At 40.3% G+C, this 19,898-nt stretch overlaps 1 protein-coding gene across 8 annotated transcripts in view; it reads right to left on the bottom strand.

Moving 5' to 3' along the window:
* PUM1 (pumilio RNA binding family member 1) overlaps positions 1–19,898 on the bottom strand; it is a 604,766-nt gene that overhangs the window by 132,759 nt on the left and 452,109 nt on the right. For all 8 annotated transcript variants that reach the window (XM_053707107.1, XM_053707108.1, XM_053707106.1 and 5 more), the window contains exon 17: positions 14,619–14,753. In XM_053707107.1, the coding sequence (XP_053563082.1) occupies positions 14,619–14,753 (135 nt within the window). The remainder of the gene's footprint in view (positions 1–14,618; positions 14,754–19,898) is intronic.

The following is a 19,898-nucleotide window of genomic DNA, read 5'->3' as shown; positions in this document are numbered from 1 at the left end:
CCACCCATGCGACCTCAGAAATGCTAGAACTATCTCTGTATGAGACTTTGCATTCTGAAAACTTGACGCTTGTATCAGAATGTCGTAAAAATTCTCGGGGCCGTGGCTAACCCGAAGGGAAGAGCCACAAACTGGTAATGCCTGTCTAGAAAGGCAAACCTTAGGTACCGATAATGATCTTTGTGAATCGGTATGTGAAGGAAAGCATCCTTTAAGTCTACTGTGGTCATATATTGACCCTCTTGGATCATGGGTAGGATGGTTCGAATGGTTTCCATCTTGAACGATGGTACCCTTAGGAATTTGTTTAAGATCTTTAAGTCCAAGATTGGTCTGAAGGTTCCCTCTTTTTTGGGAACCACAAATAGATTTGAGTAAAATCCTTGTCCCTGTTCTGATCGCGGAACTGAGTGGATCACTCCCATGATTAAGAGGTCTTGTACACATTGTAGAAATGCCTCTCTCTTTACTAGGTTTGTTGATAACCTCGACGGATGGAACCTCCCTTGTGGAGGAGAGGTTTTGAAATCCAGAAGGTATCCCTGAGATATAATCTTCATCGTCCAGGGATCCTGCACATCTCTTGCTCAAGCCTGGGCGAAGAGAGAAAGTCTGCCCCCAACACTAAATCCATCTCCGGATAGGGGGCCCTGTCTTCATGCAGTCTTAGGGGCAGGAGTAGGCTTTCTGGCCTGCTTGCCCTTGTTCCATGACTGGTTGCCTTTCCAACCCTGTCTGTAACGAGCAGTAGTTCCTTCCTGTTTTGGAGCGGAGGAAGTTGATGCTGCTCCTGCCTTGAAGTTACGAAAGGCACGAAAATTAGACTGTTTGGCCTTTGGTTTGGCCCTGTCCTGAGGAAGGGCGTGGCCCTTACCTCCCGTAATGTCAGCAATAATTTCCTTCAAGCCGGGCCCGAATAAGGTCTGCCCTTTGAAAGGAATGTTAAGTAGCTTAGATTTGGAAGTTACATCCGCTGACCAGGATTTAAGCCAGAGCGCTCTGCGCGCCTGTATGGCGAATCTGGAATTTTTAGCCGTAAGTTTGGTTAAATGTACTACGGCATCTGAAACAAACGCATTAGCTTGCTTAAGGGTTCTAACTTTGCTCAAAGCCTCATCCAATGGCGCTGTGCGAATCGCCTCTTCCAGAGACTCAAACCAGAATGCCGCTGCAGCCGTGACAGGCGCAATGCATGCAAGAGGCTGCAATATAAAACCCTGTTGAACAAACATTTTCTTAAGATAACCCTCTAATTTTTTATCCATTGGATCTGAGAAAGCACAGCTATCCTCCACCGGGATAGTGGTACGTTTGGCTAAAGTAGAAACTGCTCCCTCCACCTTAGGGACCGTCTGCCATAAGTCTCGTGTGGTGGCGTCTATAGGAAACATTTTTCTAAATATCGGGGGAGGGGAAAAAGGCACACCGGGTCTATCTCACTCCTTACTAATAATTTCTGTAAGTCTTTTTGGTATAGGAAAGACGTCAGTACACACCGGTACCGCATAGTATCTATCCAACCTACACATTTTCTCTGGAATTGCCACCGTGTCGCAATCATTCAGAGCCGCTAATACCTCCCCTAGTAACACACGGAGGTTCTCAAGCTTAAATTTAAAATTTGAAATTTCTGAATCTGGTCTCCCCGGATCAGAACCGTCACCGACAGAATGAAGCTCACCGTCCTCATGTTCTGCAAATTGTGACGCAGTATCAGACATGGCTCTCGTGTCATCAGCGCGTTCTGTCCTTAACCCAGAGCTATCGCGCTTGCCTCTTAATTCAGGCATATTATATAATACTTCTTTCATAACATTAGCCATATCATGTAAAGTGATTTGTAAGGGCCTAGATGTACTTGGCGTCTCAATCTTACGCATCTCCCGAGCGGGAGACGCAGGTACCGACACGTGAGGAGAGTTAGGCGGCATAACTTCCCCCTCGTTGTCTGGTGATAGTTTCTCTATCGGTACAGATTGACTTTTATTCAAAGCAATATCAATACAATTGGTACACATCGTTCTATTGGGCTCCACATTGGCTTTTGAACATGATGAACAAACAGTTTCCTCTGAATCAGACATGTTTAAACAGACTTAGCAATGAAACTAGCAAGCTTGGAAATCACTTTCAATAAGTTTACAAGCAATATAAAAAACGCTGCAGCGCTTCAAAAATACAGATATAATTAAACAATTCTTAACAAGAAGTGTATTATTAGCAGAGGATTGCACCCATTAGCAAAAGGATGATTAACCCCTCAATACCCAAAACGGATAAAACGGATATCAATTAAGAATTAACGCTTTTAATCACAGTCAAACACACTGTCACAGATCTGCTGTGACTGATTACCTCCCTCAAAAATGAATTTTGCAGACCCCTGAGCTCTCTAGAGACATCCTGGATCAAGGAGGAAGAAGCAGGAAGACTGTGCTAGAATTTTAACTGCGCAACAAGGCGCTAAAACAAGGTCCCTCCCACTCCTATTACAACAGTGGGAGCCCTGATATAACGGTTTCCATGCAGAAAATATATGTTAGCCATGTGGAAAAAAATCATGCCCAAAGAGATTTATCACCAAAGTACCTCACAAAAACGAATAACATGCCAGTAAACGTTTTATTAAAAAACAACATTTTCCAATGTCATGCAAAGTTATCACTAAGCCTGCTACCAGTCGCTACCACTGCAGATAAGGCTTAAGTATTATTTCAGTTTTAACAGTATTTTCTCAGTCAAATTCTAGCCCCTAGAAAATAACTCGACTGCGCATACATTTATCAGCCTTATACCAGTCGCCACTACTGCATTTAAGGCTGTACTTACATCATACGGTAACAGCAGTATTTTCTTAGTCAATTCCATTCCCAGAAAATAATGTACTGCACATACCTCATTTGCAGAGGACCCCGCATGCTATTCCCAGTTTCTGAAGTTACCCCACTCCTCAGAATGTTGAGAACAGCCAGTGGATCTTAGTTACGCCTGCTAAGATCATAGAAAAAAACGCAGGCAGTTTCTTCTTCCAAATACTGCCTGAGATAGAAAAACAGCACACTCCGGTGCCATTTAAAATAACAAACTTTTGATTGAAGAATAGTTAAGTAAAAACTCCAGCTCCTCTCGCGACCTCCTTCTTTGTTGAGGGTTGCAAGAGAATGACTGGATATGACATGTGAGGGGAGGAGCTATATAGCAGCTCTGCTTGGGTGATCCTCTTGCAACTTCCTGTTGGGAAGGAGAATAATATCCCATAAGTAATGGATGACCCGTGGACTGAACACACTTAACAAGAGAAAACTCCCTTCCCCCAGTGACAGTTGAAATAATCGAACTGAGAACCAAATAACTTATTACCTTGGAAAGAAAGAGATAGCAATCTGGACTTAGAAGTCATGTCAGCATTCCAAGATTTAAGCCACAAAGCTCTTCTAGCTAAAATAGCTAAAGACATAGATTTAACATCAATTTTGATTATATCAAAAATGGCATCACAAATAAAATGATTCGAATGTTGCAGCAAGCGAACAATGCTAGACAAATCAGAATCCACTTCTTGTTGCACTAAATTTTCCAACCAAAAAGTCGATGCAGCTGCCACATCAGCCAAAAAAATTGCAGGCCTGAGAAGAAGACCTGAATATAAATAGGCGTTCTTTAGATAAGATTTAAGTTTCCTATCTAAAGGATCTTTAAAAGAAGTACTATCTTAGCACAAACTTAGGAGGCAAAGTTTGTAAAACTGAATTGTGGGTGTGGTGAGGGGTGTATTTATAGGCATTTTGAGGTTTGGGATACTTTGCCCCTCCTGGTAGAATTGTATATCCCATATGTCACTAGCTCATGGACTCTTGCCAATTACATGAAAGAAATAAAAACTTTTTATTATTATAGAAAACTGCACCTTTATACTCCAATGGCTGGGGCACTAACCACCTCCTAGACCCAGACAGTTAACAGAGGAAACGCTCTCCTCAGGTTCAAGTCTCAGCCAGAATAGAGGAAATGAACATAGACCACACCTGGTCACATGGAGTGCAAGACAGTACTTCCCTTTTTATTACAAATACAGTAAGTAATAGGAGCTGTGCAACACTTTCAAAAACGAAAGTGAAACTTAAGTGAAACCTGTTTGTTTCAGCCAAAAACACAGAGTCTATAAGCCCAGGAAAACAATCACACAAAGCAGCATGTAAATAATACACTGATTAATTAACCCCAACTATTCAATAAACCCCTATCAGAGGATATTAACCCTGCATCCTATCAAGGTATAAAGGAGCCACACTGACTGTGACCCTGTTATAGCGTTTTATGTGTAAAAATTAAAAGTATCTTACCTCCAGGATCCATGCTGTGGAACATAACACAGCCTCTCAAGTCTGACAGTCTTATAGCAGAGCTCCGAACATGGACTTGAGTGAGAAAAAGCAGGCAGTGAAACTTGCCAACACTGATTGCTTAGGAGCTGTTAGCAGTAGCCTGGATAGTTTCCAGACTCTAACTTTAATCAATACTCTCACTGAGAGGTTGACATGACTACTTAAAACTCCAGTCCTATCTCAAAGGGCAGATACCCTTTTTCAAGACTCTCCGAATCTTCTGAAACTTCTCTGCCACTTCCTAACGTGACGAAAGGCAAAGAATGACTGGGGTAATGAGGAAGTGGGAGAGATATTTAAAGGGACATTAAACACTTTGAGATGGTAATATAAAAGCATAAATTGTATATAATAAAACAACTCTCCAATATACTTTAATTATTTATTTTGTCCTCTTTGCCTGTAATTCCATTCTGAAATTGTGAGCTTTTCAGTTCCTGTTAGAAATGGAAGTGCAGAACACTGTTAAATCCAGCACAACCATTGGCTGCACACTCTAGTGACCTATTTATAACTGTCTCTAATTGGCCACAGCAGAGAAGGTAACAAGTTACAACATGGCAGCTCCCAGTGTTTTATAGACACTAAAACTTAACACTTATTTTGTCACTTTTTAAACAGCTAAGGAAACTTTAAAAAATACATCTACATGTTAGTCATGGACTAATCTTTTCTTTGAATGCATCATTCTATCTAGCATGTATTTAGTGTTTAATGTCCCTTTAAGCCTTTGTCGTTGCCTCCTCCTGGTGACCAGGTGTTGTATTTCCCAACAGTAAGGAATGAAGCCGTGGACTCTCCCTATCTTAGGAAGGAAATTTGTGTTTACTATCCCTTTAAATGTATTATGAAAGAAATCCAGAACTATCATAACCGTGTGCATATTTTTAACAAGATTCCTTCCAGACATAAATCCTAACTAATTTTCGTTAATTATTTTACCAAGATGTGGTTTTAATAATAATAATAGACGTTAATTTATAATCAAAATTTAATAGCGATGTCGGTCTATAGGAAGATATGTCCAGCAGTCTCATAAGCCAAACAAATCAAACTTCTTAACCAAAGAGACAGGAGTAGTAGAATTGGCCTTCTGACCCTTACGCTTTCCAGAGAAAACCACAAACAGGGCAGAAGATTGACAAAAATCTTTAGTAGCTTGTAAGTAAAATTTTAGAGTCCGCACAACATCCATGTTATGCAAAAGACGTTCTTTATAAGAAGGACAAAAAGAAGGAACAACAATTTCCTGATTAATGTTTCGAAGGACCGCCTTATCCGCATGAAAAATAAGATACGGGAAATCACACTGCATAGCTGAAAATTCAGAGACCCGGTGAGTGGAAGAAATAGCAAGGAGAAACAAAACCTTCCAAGATAACTTTCTATCAACAGCATGCATCGGCTCAAACGGAGCCTGCTGCAAAACTCTTAGAACTAGGATAAGGCTCCACGGGGGAGCAAAAGGTTTAAACACAGGGCTAATTCTAACCAGGGCCTGGCGAAAACTTGAACAACTGGTAAGTCTTTATACAAAGAGAACTCGGCTCCAACTTGTCCTTAAAAAGCGAATTCTTTATTGGTATTAAAACAGAAGGTAACACAGCAAACAATGTGATAGGTGCTGAGCGTGTTTGCTGAACAACTAACATTAACTGCAACAGCAAGTCTCACCTGGTTCACGGAGTAGAGGGGAGAAGCGTTCCTGAGCTTGGAGGATTGCAGCAGGGATAAGTTGAGGTGAGTGAGGAGTTCCACCGCCTCGTCCCTGTCTTTTACCCGAGCGGCAGTGATCCGGATAGTGTCTGCAACAAGGGCACTCGCACAGATACAGAAAAAGTAACCCCCGCATATCCACTAATACCGGTGAGTGAAAATATATGATAATACACGCATACCTTTGCTGCTTTTTGAATATACCTGCTGTTTGAAACCGCTTTGTACAGCACACATATATTTGAACTGTTCTTAAGATTTATCATACTCCTTGATTACGAGTACTATACAGGGTTTCTATTGACTTTTTGACTTCATCTGGTAATTCTGCCAGACGTTTGGGTAGATAACGCAGAAATCTGACCCTTTAGAGTACTGACCGACAAACCCTTCTCCAGGCCCTCCTGAAGAAAAGACAAAATCCGGGGAATCCTCACCCGGCTCCAGGAGAACCCTTTAGATTCACACCAATAAAGATATTTATGCCATATCTTATGGTAAAGCTTGCGAGTAACCGGTCTGCGAGCCTGACCTGAAGCATAGTTTCAATGACTGCTTCAGAAAAACCACGTCTAGACAGAACTAGGCGTGCAATCTCCAAGCAGTAAGCTTCAGAGAATCTAGGTTTGGATGGAGGAAAGGACCATGAATTAGAAGGTCCTTCCTCAGAGGTAACCTCCAAGGAGGTAGAGATGACATCTATACCAGATCCGCGAACCAGATCCTGTGAGGCCATGCAGGAGCTATTAGGATCACCATTTCTCTCCTGTTTGATATGAGCAATGACTCGTGGAAGGAGAGCAAATGGAGGAAACAGATATGCCAGAGAGAACATCCAAGGAACCGCTAGAGCATCTATCAGAACGGCCTGAGGATCTCTTGACCTTGAACCGTACTTTGGAACCTTGGCGTTTTGGCGTTACGCCATCAGATCCAGCTCTGGAACTCCCCACCTGAGGGTTATCTGAGAGAACACTTCCGGATGGAGAGCCCACTCCCCGGGATGAAAGGTCTGTCTGCTCAGAAAGTCCGGCTCCCAGTTATCCACACCTGGAATGTGAATGGCAGATAGAAGGCAATCGTGAACTTCCGCCCACTGTAGAATGCAAGACACCTCCTTCATGGCTAAGGAACTCTGAGTCCCTCCCTGGTGGTTGATGTAAGCCACTGAGGTGGTGATGTCCGACTGGAATCTGATAAACTGGACTAAAAGACGGTTGAGGCCATGCTGATAGGGCATTGAAGATTACACTCAACAGCACAGGGCCTGTGGTCTCGGGAAGAGTCCTCTCTTCCCATAAACAGAGGACTCTTCCCAAGACCACAGGCCCTCAACTTTCAGAGAAACCCAAACAGCTCCCCAACCTGACAGGCTGGCGTCCGTAGTCACAATCTCCCAGGAAGGTCTCAGGAAGTAAGTGCCCTGAGACATCCACCAGGATAGAGAGTCTCTTGTTAGAGGGCCCAGATTTATCCTCTGTGACAAATCTGAATGGTCTCCGTTCCATTGACAGAGCATGCAAAGCTGCAGCGGTCGTAGATGGAACAGAGCAAAAGGGATGATGTCCGTGGATGCCACCATCAGACCAATCACCTCCATGCATGGAGCCACTGATGGACGACAGGCAGACTGGAGAAAAAGGCAGGAAGCAAGAAGTTTGGATTTTCTGACCTCCGTTATTATAGTCCCTAGGAAACACACTGTTGTAGATGGAGTGAGAGAACTCTTCCAAATTCACCTTCCACCCGTGGGAACATAGAAAAAACAACAGCATCTCTGTATTAAATTGAGCTAGTTGAAAAGATGACGCCTGAACCAAAATGTCGTCTAGATAAGGTGCCACAGCAATTCCCTGGGATCTAATCACTGCCAATAGCGCCCCCAGAACCTTTGTGAATATTCTGGGAGCCGTGGCTAGACCAAACGGAAGCGCAACAAACTGGAAATGTTTGTCCAGAAAGGCAAACCTTAGAAACTGGTGATGTTCCCTGTGAATGGGAACATGAAGGTATGCATCCTTCAGGTCTATGGTCGTCATAAACTGACCTATCTGAATCAAAGGAAGAATGGAACAAATAGTCTCCATCTTGAAGGACAGAACCCTGAGGAATTCGTTGAGACACTTGAGATCTAGAAACGGATGGAAAGTTCCCTCCTTTTTGTGTACCACAAATAGATTTGAATAAAATCCTAGACCTTGTTCCCTTAGAGGGACTGGTACAATAACTCCCAGGGAGGATAAGTCCTTTACGCAATTTAAGAAGGCCTCCATTACCTGGTTTGAGGATAGTCTTGACAGGAGAAATCTGCCACTTGGAGGGCAAGACTTGCATCCTATTCTGTAACCCTGGGATACTATGTCCACAGCCCACGGATCTGGGACATTGCGTATCCAGGCTTGACAAAAAAGAGAAAGCCTGCCCCTCCACCTGATCCAAACTTTAATCGGGGGCGGAACCTTCATGCTGATTTAAAGTCAGCGGAAGGCTTCTTGTTCTGTTTTCCCTTATTCCATGGCTGGCTGGATTTCCAAATTGACCTGGATGGGCTGGTTTGGAAGAGGACTTCTGTTCCTTAAAGTTGCGAAAGTAACGAAAATTAGAAGACTGCCGACCCCTAGGTCTATTCTTCTTGTCCTGAGGCAGGAAAGAACCCTTTCAACCCGGAATTTCTGAAATGATTTCCGCCAGACCAGGTCCAAACAGAGTTTAACCCTTATAAAGTTAAAGCCAAAAAGCTTGGCGTTAGAAGGAACATCAGCCAACCAGGACTTTAACCACAGAGCCCTTTGTGCTAGTACAGTGAAGCTAGACATCTTAGCTCCCAGTCTAATTATCTGCATGTTAGCATTGCAGATAAAGGTATTGGCCAGTTTGAGAGCTTTGATCCTATCTTGGATCTTATCTACCGTAGTTTCCTCTGTAATAAGATAAGGCATCGCACCAGTAAGATGCTGCCCCCGCAACCACGGCGATACTCGCTGCAGGTTGCCACTGTAATCCCTGATGGATTTACATTTTCTTTTAAGTAAGCCTCAAGCTTCTTATCCATGGGATCCTTAAAGGGACAGTCAAGTCCAAAAAAACCTTTCATGATTTAAATAGCGCATGCAATTTTAAACAACTTTCCAATTTACTTTTATCACCAATTTTGCTTTGTACTCTTGGTATTCTTAGTTGAAAGCTAAACCTAGCAGGTTTATATGCTAATTTCTTAGACCTTGAAGGCCGCCTCTAAACTCAATATATTTTGAAAGTTTTTCACCACTAGAGGGCGTTAGTTCATGTGTTTCATATAGATTACATTGAGCTCACACACGTGAATTTACTGAGGAGTGAGCACTGATTGGCTAAAATACAAGTCTGTCAAAAAAAATTAAATAAGGGGGCAGTCTGCAGAGGCTTAGATACAAGGTAATCAGAGGTAAAACGTGTATTATTATAACGGTTGGTTATGCAAAACTGGGCAATGGATAATAAAGGGATTATCTATCTTTTTAAACACAAATACTGGTGTTGACTGTCCCTTTAAAGGAACAACTTCTATAGGAATGGTAGTTCTCTTAGCAAGAGTAGATATAGCTCCTTCTACTTTAGGCACCTCCTCAGAAGATGGAGAATCATAAACTTTATCCAGTTTAGAAGACTTTCAGGGGTTGACAGCCACCGAAGGTTCAGACTCATCCAAAGTAGCTGGAACCTCCTTCAGTAATAACCGGAGGTGCTCAAGCTTAAATCTAAAATTTACTTCTTCAGATTCTGAAGATTTTTCTGCTAAAGTGTCAGAGTCTGAGATTTCACCTTCAAAAGCTACTGAAGTATTTTCCTCATTAGACAAATGAGAAAGATTGACTAATGCAGACTTAGAGGGGTCAGAAACCTTACTAGCAGGCAAATGATTAGATTTCCTCTTACGCTTACCCGCAGAAGGGAAGGCTGACAAAGACGCCATAATTTGAGCGGCAAAATCTCCAGGTAAATAAACACCCCCAGGAAGTGAGGACACAGAAGGCACAGTATGAGAAACAATTAAGGCTTGGGACGTTTGAGGAGAAAGCTGAGGCATATCACGCTCAGCATTATCTTGAGAGACAGTTGGCTCAGAAGGGAGTAATTTATCCTTAAATTTTAAAGCTTTAGCTAAACAAAAGGAACAAAATTGTATAGGAAGAACAATTTGGGCCTCTAAACATAATAAACATTTATCCATAGAGATGGACTGATTCTGTTCTGAATCCATGCTATAGTGTAATATGTCCCACTAGTAAAGACAATGTAATTATCAAATTAATTATTCAGGGTGTAGAAAATGAAAAATAAACATCAAAGTCGCTATTAGAAAAAAACCTCAGATTGCCTGAGGCTCCTACCAGCCAAAAGAGAGACACCACTAGTAAGAGCAAAATCGAAACTCCTTGTAGAGATTTCCTCTCCTCTTAGATGATCCGGGTTGAATATAAACTCTAAGCAGACACAAGAAACTTCTATCTGGAAATCCTCTGCTATGTAGCCAAAGATCGATATCGTCCTCAACGGCTCCGCTCTGGAAAACCGGAAGTGCAGGTCACGTGAGCGGGACCAATATAAACTGTGCAATATATATTTTTCAGTGAAAACAATGCGCGAAAGTGACTCAGTTAAAAAATGGCTTTCCCGTTTTAAGCACCAAGTAAATAAGCTCTCACAAGCGATAAAATAAACCTCCCAACATAGAAGTAAAAAGGAGAGATAGGTTATGAAATAAAGGATATCCTTTACTATTAACCCCTTACATCCCTTAGACAAGATGCCTGCTCATACTGTAAATAAGTGCCATACTGTATCTAAGTCAAATATTTTTCCCCAATATGAATCCTTAAATTATAAGGATTATTATGTCCCAGAAAAGATCTGAAAATGAGGACTAACCTCTTAAAGGGACAGTCAACACCAGAAGTTTTGTTGTTTAAAAAGATAGATAATCCCTTTAATACCCATTCCCCAGTTTTGCCAAACCAACACTTTTTACTTCTGTGACTAACTTGTATCTAAACATCTTCTGACCGCCCCTAATCACATGACTTTTAGTTATTATCTATCGACTTGCATTAGTCAATTAGTGCAGTGTCTGCCACTAGCCACGGGCGTGATCACAATGCTATCTATATGGCCTACAAGAGCTTGCTCTCCCCTGCTGTGAAAAGTAAATAAAATAGAGGCGGGCTTCAAGGGCTTAGGAATTATCATATGTGCCTCCCTAGGTTTGCTTTCAACTAGAGTACCAAGAGAACACAGCAAAATTGTTGATAAAAGTAAATTGGAAAGTTGTTTAAAATTACATGCCCTATTTGAAAAATGAAAGTTATTTTGGACTTGACTGTCCCTTTAAGTACTGCTGCCCTTCTGTACCTAGAAAGCAAAGGCACTTACCTTAGATCCAATTGCATAATAGATGATGATCCTTAGGTGTGGCAGGTACATAACTCCCTGTCATGGACCTGTAGGAAAAGAAAGAACAGAGTAACCAACTCTGGCTTTCTACAAAAGGGTAGCAAAGTGTTAAAAGTAAAGCAAAGGATTTTCCTCGCCGCGTTTTAACTGCTAAAAGCCACCACTACAAGAGATTGACATGGACACAGCTAGACCCCAATCCTTGCTTGCAGGGAAAAGTACCCATAAAAGGATTAAATTCTTCAGACACCAACTTCGCACACCCTCCATTGACAGAGGCAAAGAGAATGACTGGGGGTTATGGGTAAGCTAGTTACACTTAACAGCTTTGCTTGGGGTGCTCTTTGCCTCCTCCTGCTGGCCAGGAGTTGAATATCTCACAAGTAAATGGAATGACGTTGTGGACTCTCCAGGTCATAGGAAAGAAAAAGGGATTATCTATCTTTTTAAACAATAAAAAAAATGTAGTTGACTGTCCCTTTAAATATATAAAAGCCCAAATGGTGTGGCATCATCAATGCAATATATAAAATCTTCAACAAAGAACCTTCTGTCTGTTGAAGATTTTACATATTGCCTTGATATGCTACTGCACTCTTTTCCTTTTTTGAAACAGGACATGTTTCAATGACTTTGGAGTAGCTGAACAAGATTTTTACTACTCACATAGAGGGATGTTTAATTGGACTTGGACTCAAAAAAGGTTTTTACATATTCTATTTTTGCACTAAAATTACATAAAGTTTGTAATCACAAATCAAGCTGTTTAAATTGATTTGCACTTATGGCAACTTAAGGATTTTGTTATTTGTAAACCTTTTCAAGTTTCAAGAAGCTCAATAAATAGAAGATGTCTTGGAGTGAAATAGATATGCACAAGGACCCAAGTGTGAGGAGGGAGGGATAAGCATTAAAAATGAAATAATATATTGTTTTAGTTAAATAAAACTATTTACATTTTTATCACTAAGGCAATGGTTATTTTTCTCCTTCCAATAAATATGAATGATTAACCTATTAAACTGGAGATGATTCCCCTCCCAATAATTTCAATGATCTATCTATGCATATCTAATGATATATAACCAAATCAGTAATGCTCTGATATAACTGGAAAAATAATCTGAAAATGTATTATTCTAAAAATAAAAAACGTGATTTAAATAAATATAAAATCAGTCTTACTGACTAGTGATTTAAATTATGTTAAATCAAACCAACCCTGATCTTCAGAAAATAAAATACTTCAAGGGACAGTTTACTCAAAAAAATTCTCCCCTTTAATTTGTTCCCAATGATCCACTTTACCTGCTGGAGTGTATTAAATTGTTTACAAGTAGCTCCTTTACCCTTATATTGGCATTTGAAATTGTTAATTTAGCATGTGGTATCCCCACCTATTCTGAAAGTTTGTGGCCGCAGGTCCCAGCTATAGATAAGCTTTGTAAACACAGCCAGCAGAAGAAATTACACTCCCAGTGTGATAAAGCAGAGAAGGTAATAAAATGTTGATTTTCCATTGTTCTCTCAAAGTACTGGTGATTGTTTTAAGGACAGATATAAGATAAAGAAGCCAGTATATGTGCACAATGTGATACAGTAATGAGATCTGATTATACCTACAAGCTCAACCTATTTTATTAGGCTGTGGCTTCAAAACACAATCAGAGCTTTAATATACAGAAATAAACCTTAAAAAGCTAATTTTCATACATTTTTTACTCTGCAGTTGGTAAAAAAAGCAATTGTAAACACATTAAGGGAAAAACTATTTTACAGTATACTGTCCCTTTAAGTCAAGAGTAGAGCTGAAAACCTAAGATACCAAATCCAACTTGGGAAAAACCAAGCTATGCCCATGGAACGATAATGCTACTTATAAAAAGAAAGTTGATGAAAAGGACTATATATATATTTTTTTTGAATCAGCTTTATTTAGAAGGTTATGAAGGTAAAGTTACAGGGTGTGGAGACGCAGCTCCAAATTAGTACAGACAAGGCAAAACACAATACGTTATGTTTTTAAGCTAATTCAATTTTATAAATAACTTAACTCTGGACTGGAACAACCAACGCACACCCAAGTAATTTGTCTCTCGAAGTATTACATATAATAGGAAATATAGGAAATACCAAAGGCCCCCCTGTATTCTCACTTTTTACCCCCTTTTGGAGGAATGATCAACAAATCAAATATACCCCTCTCCTAACATGGCCAATATCAAACACCAGACCAATCTAGTTATCTTTAAGGTATGTTTCCCATGTTGTCATGATTTCTGAGTATACATCCATCCTGTCATGTTTTAAATACAGGTAGCCCTCAGTTTACGCCGGGGTTAGGTTCCAGAAGGAATGGTTGTAAATCGAAACCGTTGTAAATTGAAACCCAGTTTATAATGTAAGTCAATGGGAAGTGAGGGAGATAGGTTCCAGGCCCCTCTCAAAATTGTCATAAGTAACATCTAATACATTATTTTTAAAGCTTTGAAATGAAGACTTTAAATGCTAAACAGCATTATAAACCTACTAAAATAATCACACAACAGAATATATAATTAAACTAAGTTAAATGAACAAAAACATTTGCTGAACAGCATTATAAACCTAATAAAATAATCACACAACACAGACTTCACTTGCATTTTTCTGCAAACAGTTCTTTCTATGCATTCCAATCTTGACTGATTTAAAGACTGGAAGATCTTGTTCCTTTGAAACCTGCTTGATAGCTCAGGTCTGGTTAAACTGACTAATTTCAGCTTGCTTGGCTTTGCTGCAACACAAGCGGACAGCTCCACCTACTGGCTATTTTAATAAATGCACTGCTTCTCAATGCTTTTCAATAGCAGTCACATGACTGGAAAAAAAGGTCGTTATTCTGAAACAGTGTACATTGAACCGTTGTAAAACGAGGGCCACCTGTAATAGAGCTCTTCGAGGTGAATTAATTCAGATACCTAAAAAGGAGTATATTTTGACTTCAGGGAATCTTTACCTTCTACAAATGGACACAGACCTGCTTAACACAAATTAAATAATGTGTTGTAGTGATAGAATAGTTCCCAAGAAGAATGATTTACTTACAATGACTTGCTGATCAGGTGGGATGAATTCTAGCGCCTTCTGAATTACACGACAACCATACATCTGCAATGCCAAGGACAGTACATGGCCACGTATTCGCTCTGCTAAAGCCAACTTCTGCTCCAAGCTTCCAAACTGCGTAAATAAATCAGAATGTTAATGGCTAAATACTTTTAGTGAGTATGTAATAAAAGTCAGTCTCTCTCTATATATAAATCAATCATCAATGGCATCACCTACGATATATATTACAATTTGGACCATCTAAACTGGCCCTCCCTTACATATATTTCTGGTCACCCTTTCACTCACCCTCACATGCAACCCCTCCCTCACACCCTGTCCACCCTCTTAATCCCACTAACAGTCACACACCAGCTTTTGTTTATCCTTTTAGCCCCCTAACTTCTCACAAAGCGTCCTCTTTGTAGTCTACTTCACAACATCCTCCCACACAGCTATCTCCACACTCCCTGTCTATTGCACACAGCCGCCTCCTTATCCTCTCGCCCCTTCTTTACACACTTCCCTGCTTTTCCTCTTAACTCATTGTCCCTCACATGACAGCCTTTGCTATCCCTCTCAGTAACCTCTCCCTTGCACACAGCCTCTTCATTCTCTCAACCCCTCTCACAATATAACTCCTGCTCACCCTTAAACAACACATTAACATATTTCTCTAGTGGCATCACATAAGTTCTCTGTGGATGTTTTTTTGTTGTTGTAATTAATATATATTTCTGCAAAAATTATATATACACATTTAGAATTTCCACTAGTGATGTAAATGATGTCAACAACAATGTCTTTTTTTGCCAAATATAATCTACACAAACATTTAAAAAAAACATAATTTATGTAAGAACTTACCTGATAAATTCATTTCCCAAACCTCAAAATGCCTATAAATACACCCCTCACCACACCCACAATTCAGTTCTAACAAATAGCCAAGTAGTGGGGTGAAAAAGAAAGGAGTAAAAAGCATCAACAAAGGAATTTGGAAATAATTGTGCTTTATACAAAAAAATCATAACCACCATAAAAAGGGTGGGTCTCATGGACTCTTGACAATATGAAAGAAATGAATTTATCAGGTAAGTTCTTACATAAATTATGTTTTCTTTCATGTAATTGGCAAGAGTCCATGAGCTAGTGACGTATGGGATAGCAATACTCAAGATGTGGAACTCCACACAACAGTCACTAGAGAGGGAGGGATAAAATAATAACAGCCATTTTCCGCTGATAAAATTAAATCCACAACCAAAAAAATCATAAATCATAAATGAAAGAAAAAAAACTTAAAACATAAGCAGAGGAAATCAAACTAAAACAGCTGCCTGAAGAAATTTTCTACCAAAAACTGCTTCCGAAGAAGCAAATACATCAAAACGTTAGAATTTAGTAAATGTATGCAAAGAAGACCAAGTTGCTGCGTTGCAAATCTGATCAACTGAAGCTTCATTCTTAAAAGCCCACAAAGTGGAGACTGCCTTCTGAGCTTTCCTAGAACCAGAAAAGATAACAAATAAACTAGAAGTCTTCCTCAAATCTTTAGCAGCTTAAACATAATTTTTCAAAGCTCTAACCACATCCAAAGAATGCAAGGATTTCGCCAAAGAATTCTTAGGATTAGGACACAAAGAAGGGACAACAATTTCTCTATTAATGTTGTTAGAATTCATAACCTTAGGTAAGAATTTAAATGAAGTCTGCAAAAGTGCCTTTTCCTGATGGAAAATCAGAAAAGGAGATTCACAAGAAAGAGCAGATAATTCAGAAACTCTTCTAGCAGAAGAGTTGGTCAAAAGGAACAACACTTTCCAAGAAAGTAGTTTAATGTCCAAAGAATGTATAGGCTCAAAAGGAGTAGCCTGTAAAGCCTTCAAAACCAAATTAAGACTCCAAGGAGGAGAGATTGATTTAATGACAGGCTTGATACGGACCAAACCCTGTACAATGACTAAGCACTAGGCGTTCAATTTCCATACCTTCAAATTTAATGATTTAAGATCCTGATGGAAAAACGGACCTTGAGACAGAAGGTCTAGCCTTAATGGAAGTGGCCAAGGTTGGCAGCTGGACATCCGGACAAGATCCGAATACCAAAACCTGTGAGGCCATACTGGAGCTACCAGCAACACAAACGATTGTTCCATGATGATTTTGGAAATCACTTTTGGAAGAACTAGAGGCGGGAAGATATAAGCAAGTTGGTAACACCAAGGAACTGCTAACGCATCCACTGTTTCCGCCTGAAGATCCCTGAACCTGGACAGGTACCTGGGAACTTTCTTGTTTAGATGGGAAGCCATCAGATCTATTTCTTGAAGACCCCACATCTGAACAATGTGAGAAAACACATCCGGATGGAGCGATCACACCCCCGGATGTAAAGTCTGACGGCTGAGATAATCCGCTTTCCAATTGTCTATACCTGGGATATGAACCGCAGAAATTAGAAAGGAGCTGGATTCCGCCCAAGCAAGTATCCAAGATACTTTTTTCATGGCTTGGGGACTGCGAGTCATATGCTTCAGTTGTGATATTGTCTGTCTGAAAACAAATGAATGGTTCCCTCTTTAACAGAGGCCACACCTGAAGAGCCCTGAAGATAGCACAGAGTTCTAAAAACATAATTTATGTAAGAACTTACCTGATAAATTCATTTCTTTCATATTAGCAAGAGTCCATGAGCTAGTGACGTATGGGATATACATTCCTACCAGGAGGGGCAAAGTTTCCCAAACCTCAAAATGCCTACAAATACACCCCTCACCACACCCACAAATCAGTTTAACGAATAGCCAAGAAGTGGGGTGATAAGAAAAAAGTGCGAAAGCATAAAAAATAAGGAATTGGAATAATTGTGCTTTATACAAAAAAAGCATAACCACCACAAAAAAGGGTGGGCCTCATGGACTCTTGCTAATATGAAAGAAATGAATTTATCAGGTAAGTTCTTACATAAATTATGTTTTCTTTCATGTAATTAGCAAGAGTCCATGAGCTAGTGACGTATGGGATAATGACTACCCAAGATATGGATCTTTCCACGCAAGAGTCACTAGAGAGGGAGGGATAAAATAAAGACAGCCAATTCCTGCTGAAAATAATCCACACCCAAAATAAAGTTTAAATGAAAACATAAGCAGAAGATTCAAACTGAAACAGCTGCCTGAAGTACTTTTCTACCAAAAACTGCTTCAGAAGAAGAAAACACATCAAAATGGTAGAATTTAGTAAAAGTATGCAAAGAAGACCAAGTTGCTGCTTTGCAAATCTGATCAACCGAAGCTTCATTCCTAAATGCCCAGGAAGTAGAAACTGACCTAGTAGAATGAGCTGTAATCCTCTGAGGCGGAGTTTTACCCGACTCAACATAGGCATGATGAATTAAAGATTTCAACCAAGATGCCAAAGAAATGGCAGAAGCTTTCTGGCCTTTTCTAGAACCGGAAAAGATGACAAATAGACTAGAAGTCTTTCGGAAAGTCTTAGTAGCTTCAACATAATATTTCAAAGCTCTAACAACATCCAAAGAATGAAATGATTTCTCCTTAGAATTCTTAGGATTAGGGCATAATGAAGGAACTACAATTTCTCTACAAATGTTGTTGGAATTCACAACCTTAGGTAAAAATTCAAAAGAAGTTCGCAACACCGCCTTATCCTGATGAAAAATCAGAAAAGGAGACTCACAAGAAAGAGCAGATAATTCAGAGACTCTTCTGGCAGAAGAGATCGCCAAAAGGAACAAAACTTTCCAAGAAAGTAATTTAATGTCCAATGAATGCATAGGTTCAAACGGAGGAGCTTGAAGAGCCCCCAGAACCAAATTCAAACTCCAAGGAGGAGAAATTGACTTAATGACAGGTTTTATACGAACCAAGGCTTGTACAAAACAATGAATATCAGGAAGATTAGCAATCATTCTGTGAAAAAGAACAGAAAGAGCAGAGATTTGACCTTTCAAGGAACTTGCGGACAAACCTTTATCTAAACCATCCTGAAGAAACTGTAAAATTCTCGGAATTCTAAAAGAATGCCAGGAAAAATGATGAGAAAGACACCAAGAAATATAAGTCTTCCAGACTCTATAATATATCTCTCTAGATACAGATTTACGAGCCTGTAACATAGTATTAATCACAGAGTCAGAGAAACCTCTTTGACCAATAATCAAGCGTTCAATCTCCATACCTTTAAATATAAGGATTTGAGATCCTGATGGAAAAAAGGACCTTGCTACAGAAGGTCTGGTCTTAACGGAAGAGTCCACGGTTGGCAAGAGGCCATCCGGACAAGATCCGCATACCAAAACCTGTGAGGCCATGCTGGAGCTACCAGCAGAACAAACGAGCATTCCTTCAGAATCTTGGAGATTACTCTTGGAAGAAGAACTAGAGGCGGAAAGATATAGGCAGGATGATACTTCCAAGGAAGTGATAATGCATCCACTGCCTCCGCCTGAGGATCCCGGGATCTGGACAGATACCTGGGAAGTTTCTTGTTTAGATGAGAAGCCATCAGATCTATTTCTGGAAGTTCCCACATTTGAACAATCTGAAGAAATACCTCTGGGTGAAGAGACCATTCGCCCGGATGCAACGTTTGGCGACTGAGATAATCCGCTTCCCAATTGTCTATTCCTGGAATATGAACCGCCGAGATTAGACAGGAGCTGGATTCCGCCCAAACCAGAATTCGAGATACTTCTTTCATAGCCAGAGGACTGTGAGTCCTTCCTTGATGATTGATGTATGCCACAGTTGTGACATTGTCTGTCTGAAAACAAATGAACGATTCTCTCTTCAGAAGAGGCCAAGACTGAAGAGCTCTGAAAATTGCACGGAGTTCCAAAATATTGATCGGTAATCTCACCTCCTGAGATTCCCAAACCCCTTGTGCTGTCAGAGACCCCCACACAGCTCCCCAACTTGTAAGACTTGCATCTCTTGGAATTACAGTCCAGGTCGGAAGAACAAAAGAAGCCCCCTGAACTAAACGATGGTGATCTGTCTACCACGTCAGAGAGTGTCGTACAATTGGTTTTAAAGATATTAATTGAGATATCTTTGTGTAATCCCTGCACCATTGGTTCAGCATACAGAGCTGAAGAGGTCGCATGTGAAAACGAGCAAAGGGGATCGCGTCCGATGCAGCAGTCATAAGACCTAGAATTTCCATGCATAAGGCTACCGAAGGGAATGATTGTGACTGAAGGTTTCGACAAGCTGAAATCAATTTTAGACGTCTCTTGTCTGTCAAAGACAG

Source organism: Bombina bombina, chromosome 3, assembly GCF_027579735.1.
Source record: "Bombina bombina isolate aBomBom1 chromosome 3, aBomBom1.pri, whole genome shotgun sequence".
NCBI classification, from domain to species: domain Eukaryota; kingdom Metazoa; phylum Chordata; class Amphibia; order Anura; family Bombinatoridae; genus Bombina; species Bombina bombina.
This window is presented reverse-complemented; position numbering and strand designations above follow the sequence as displayed.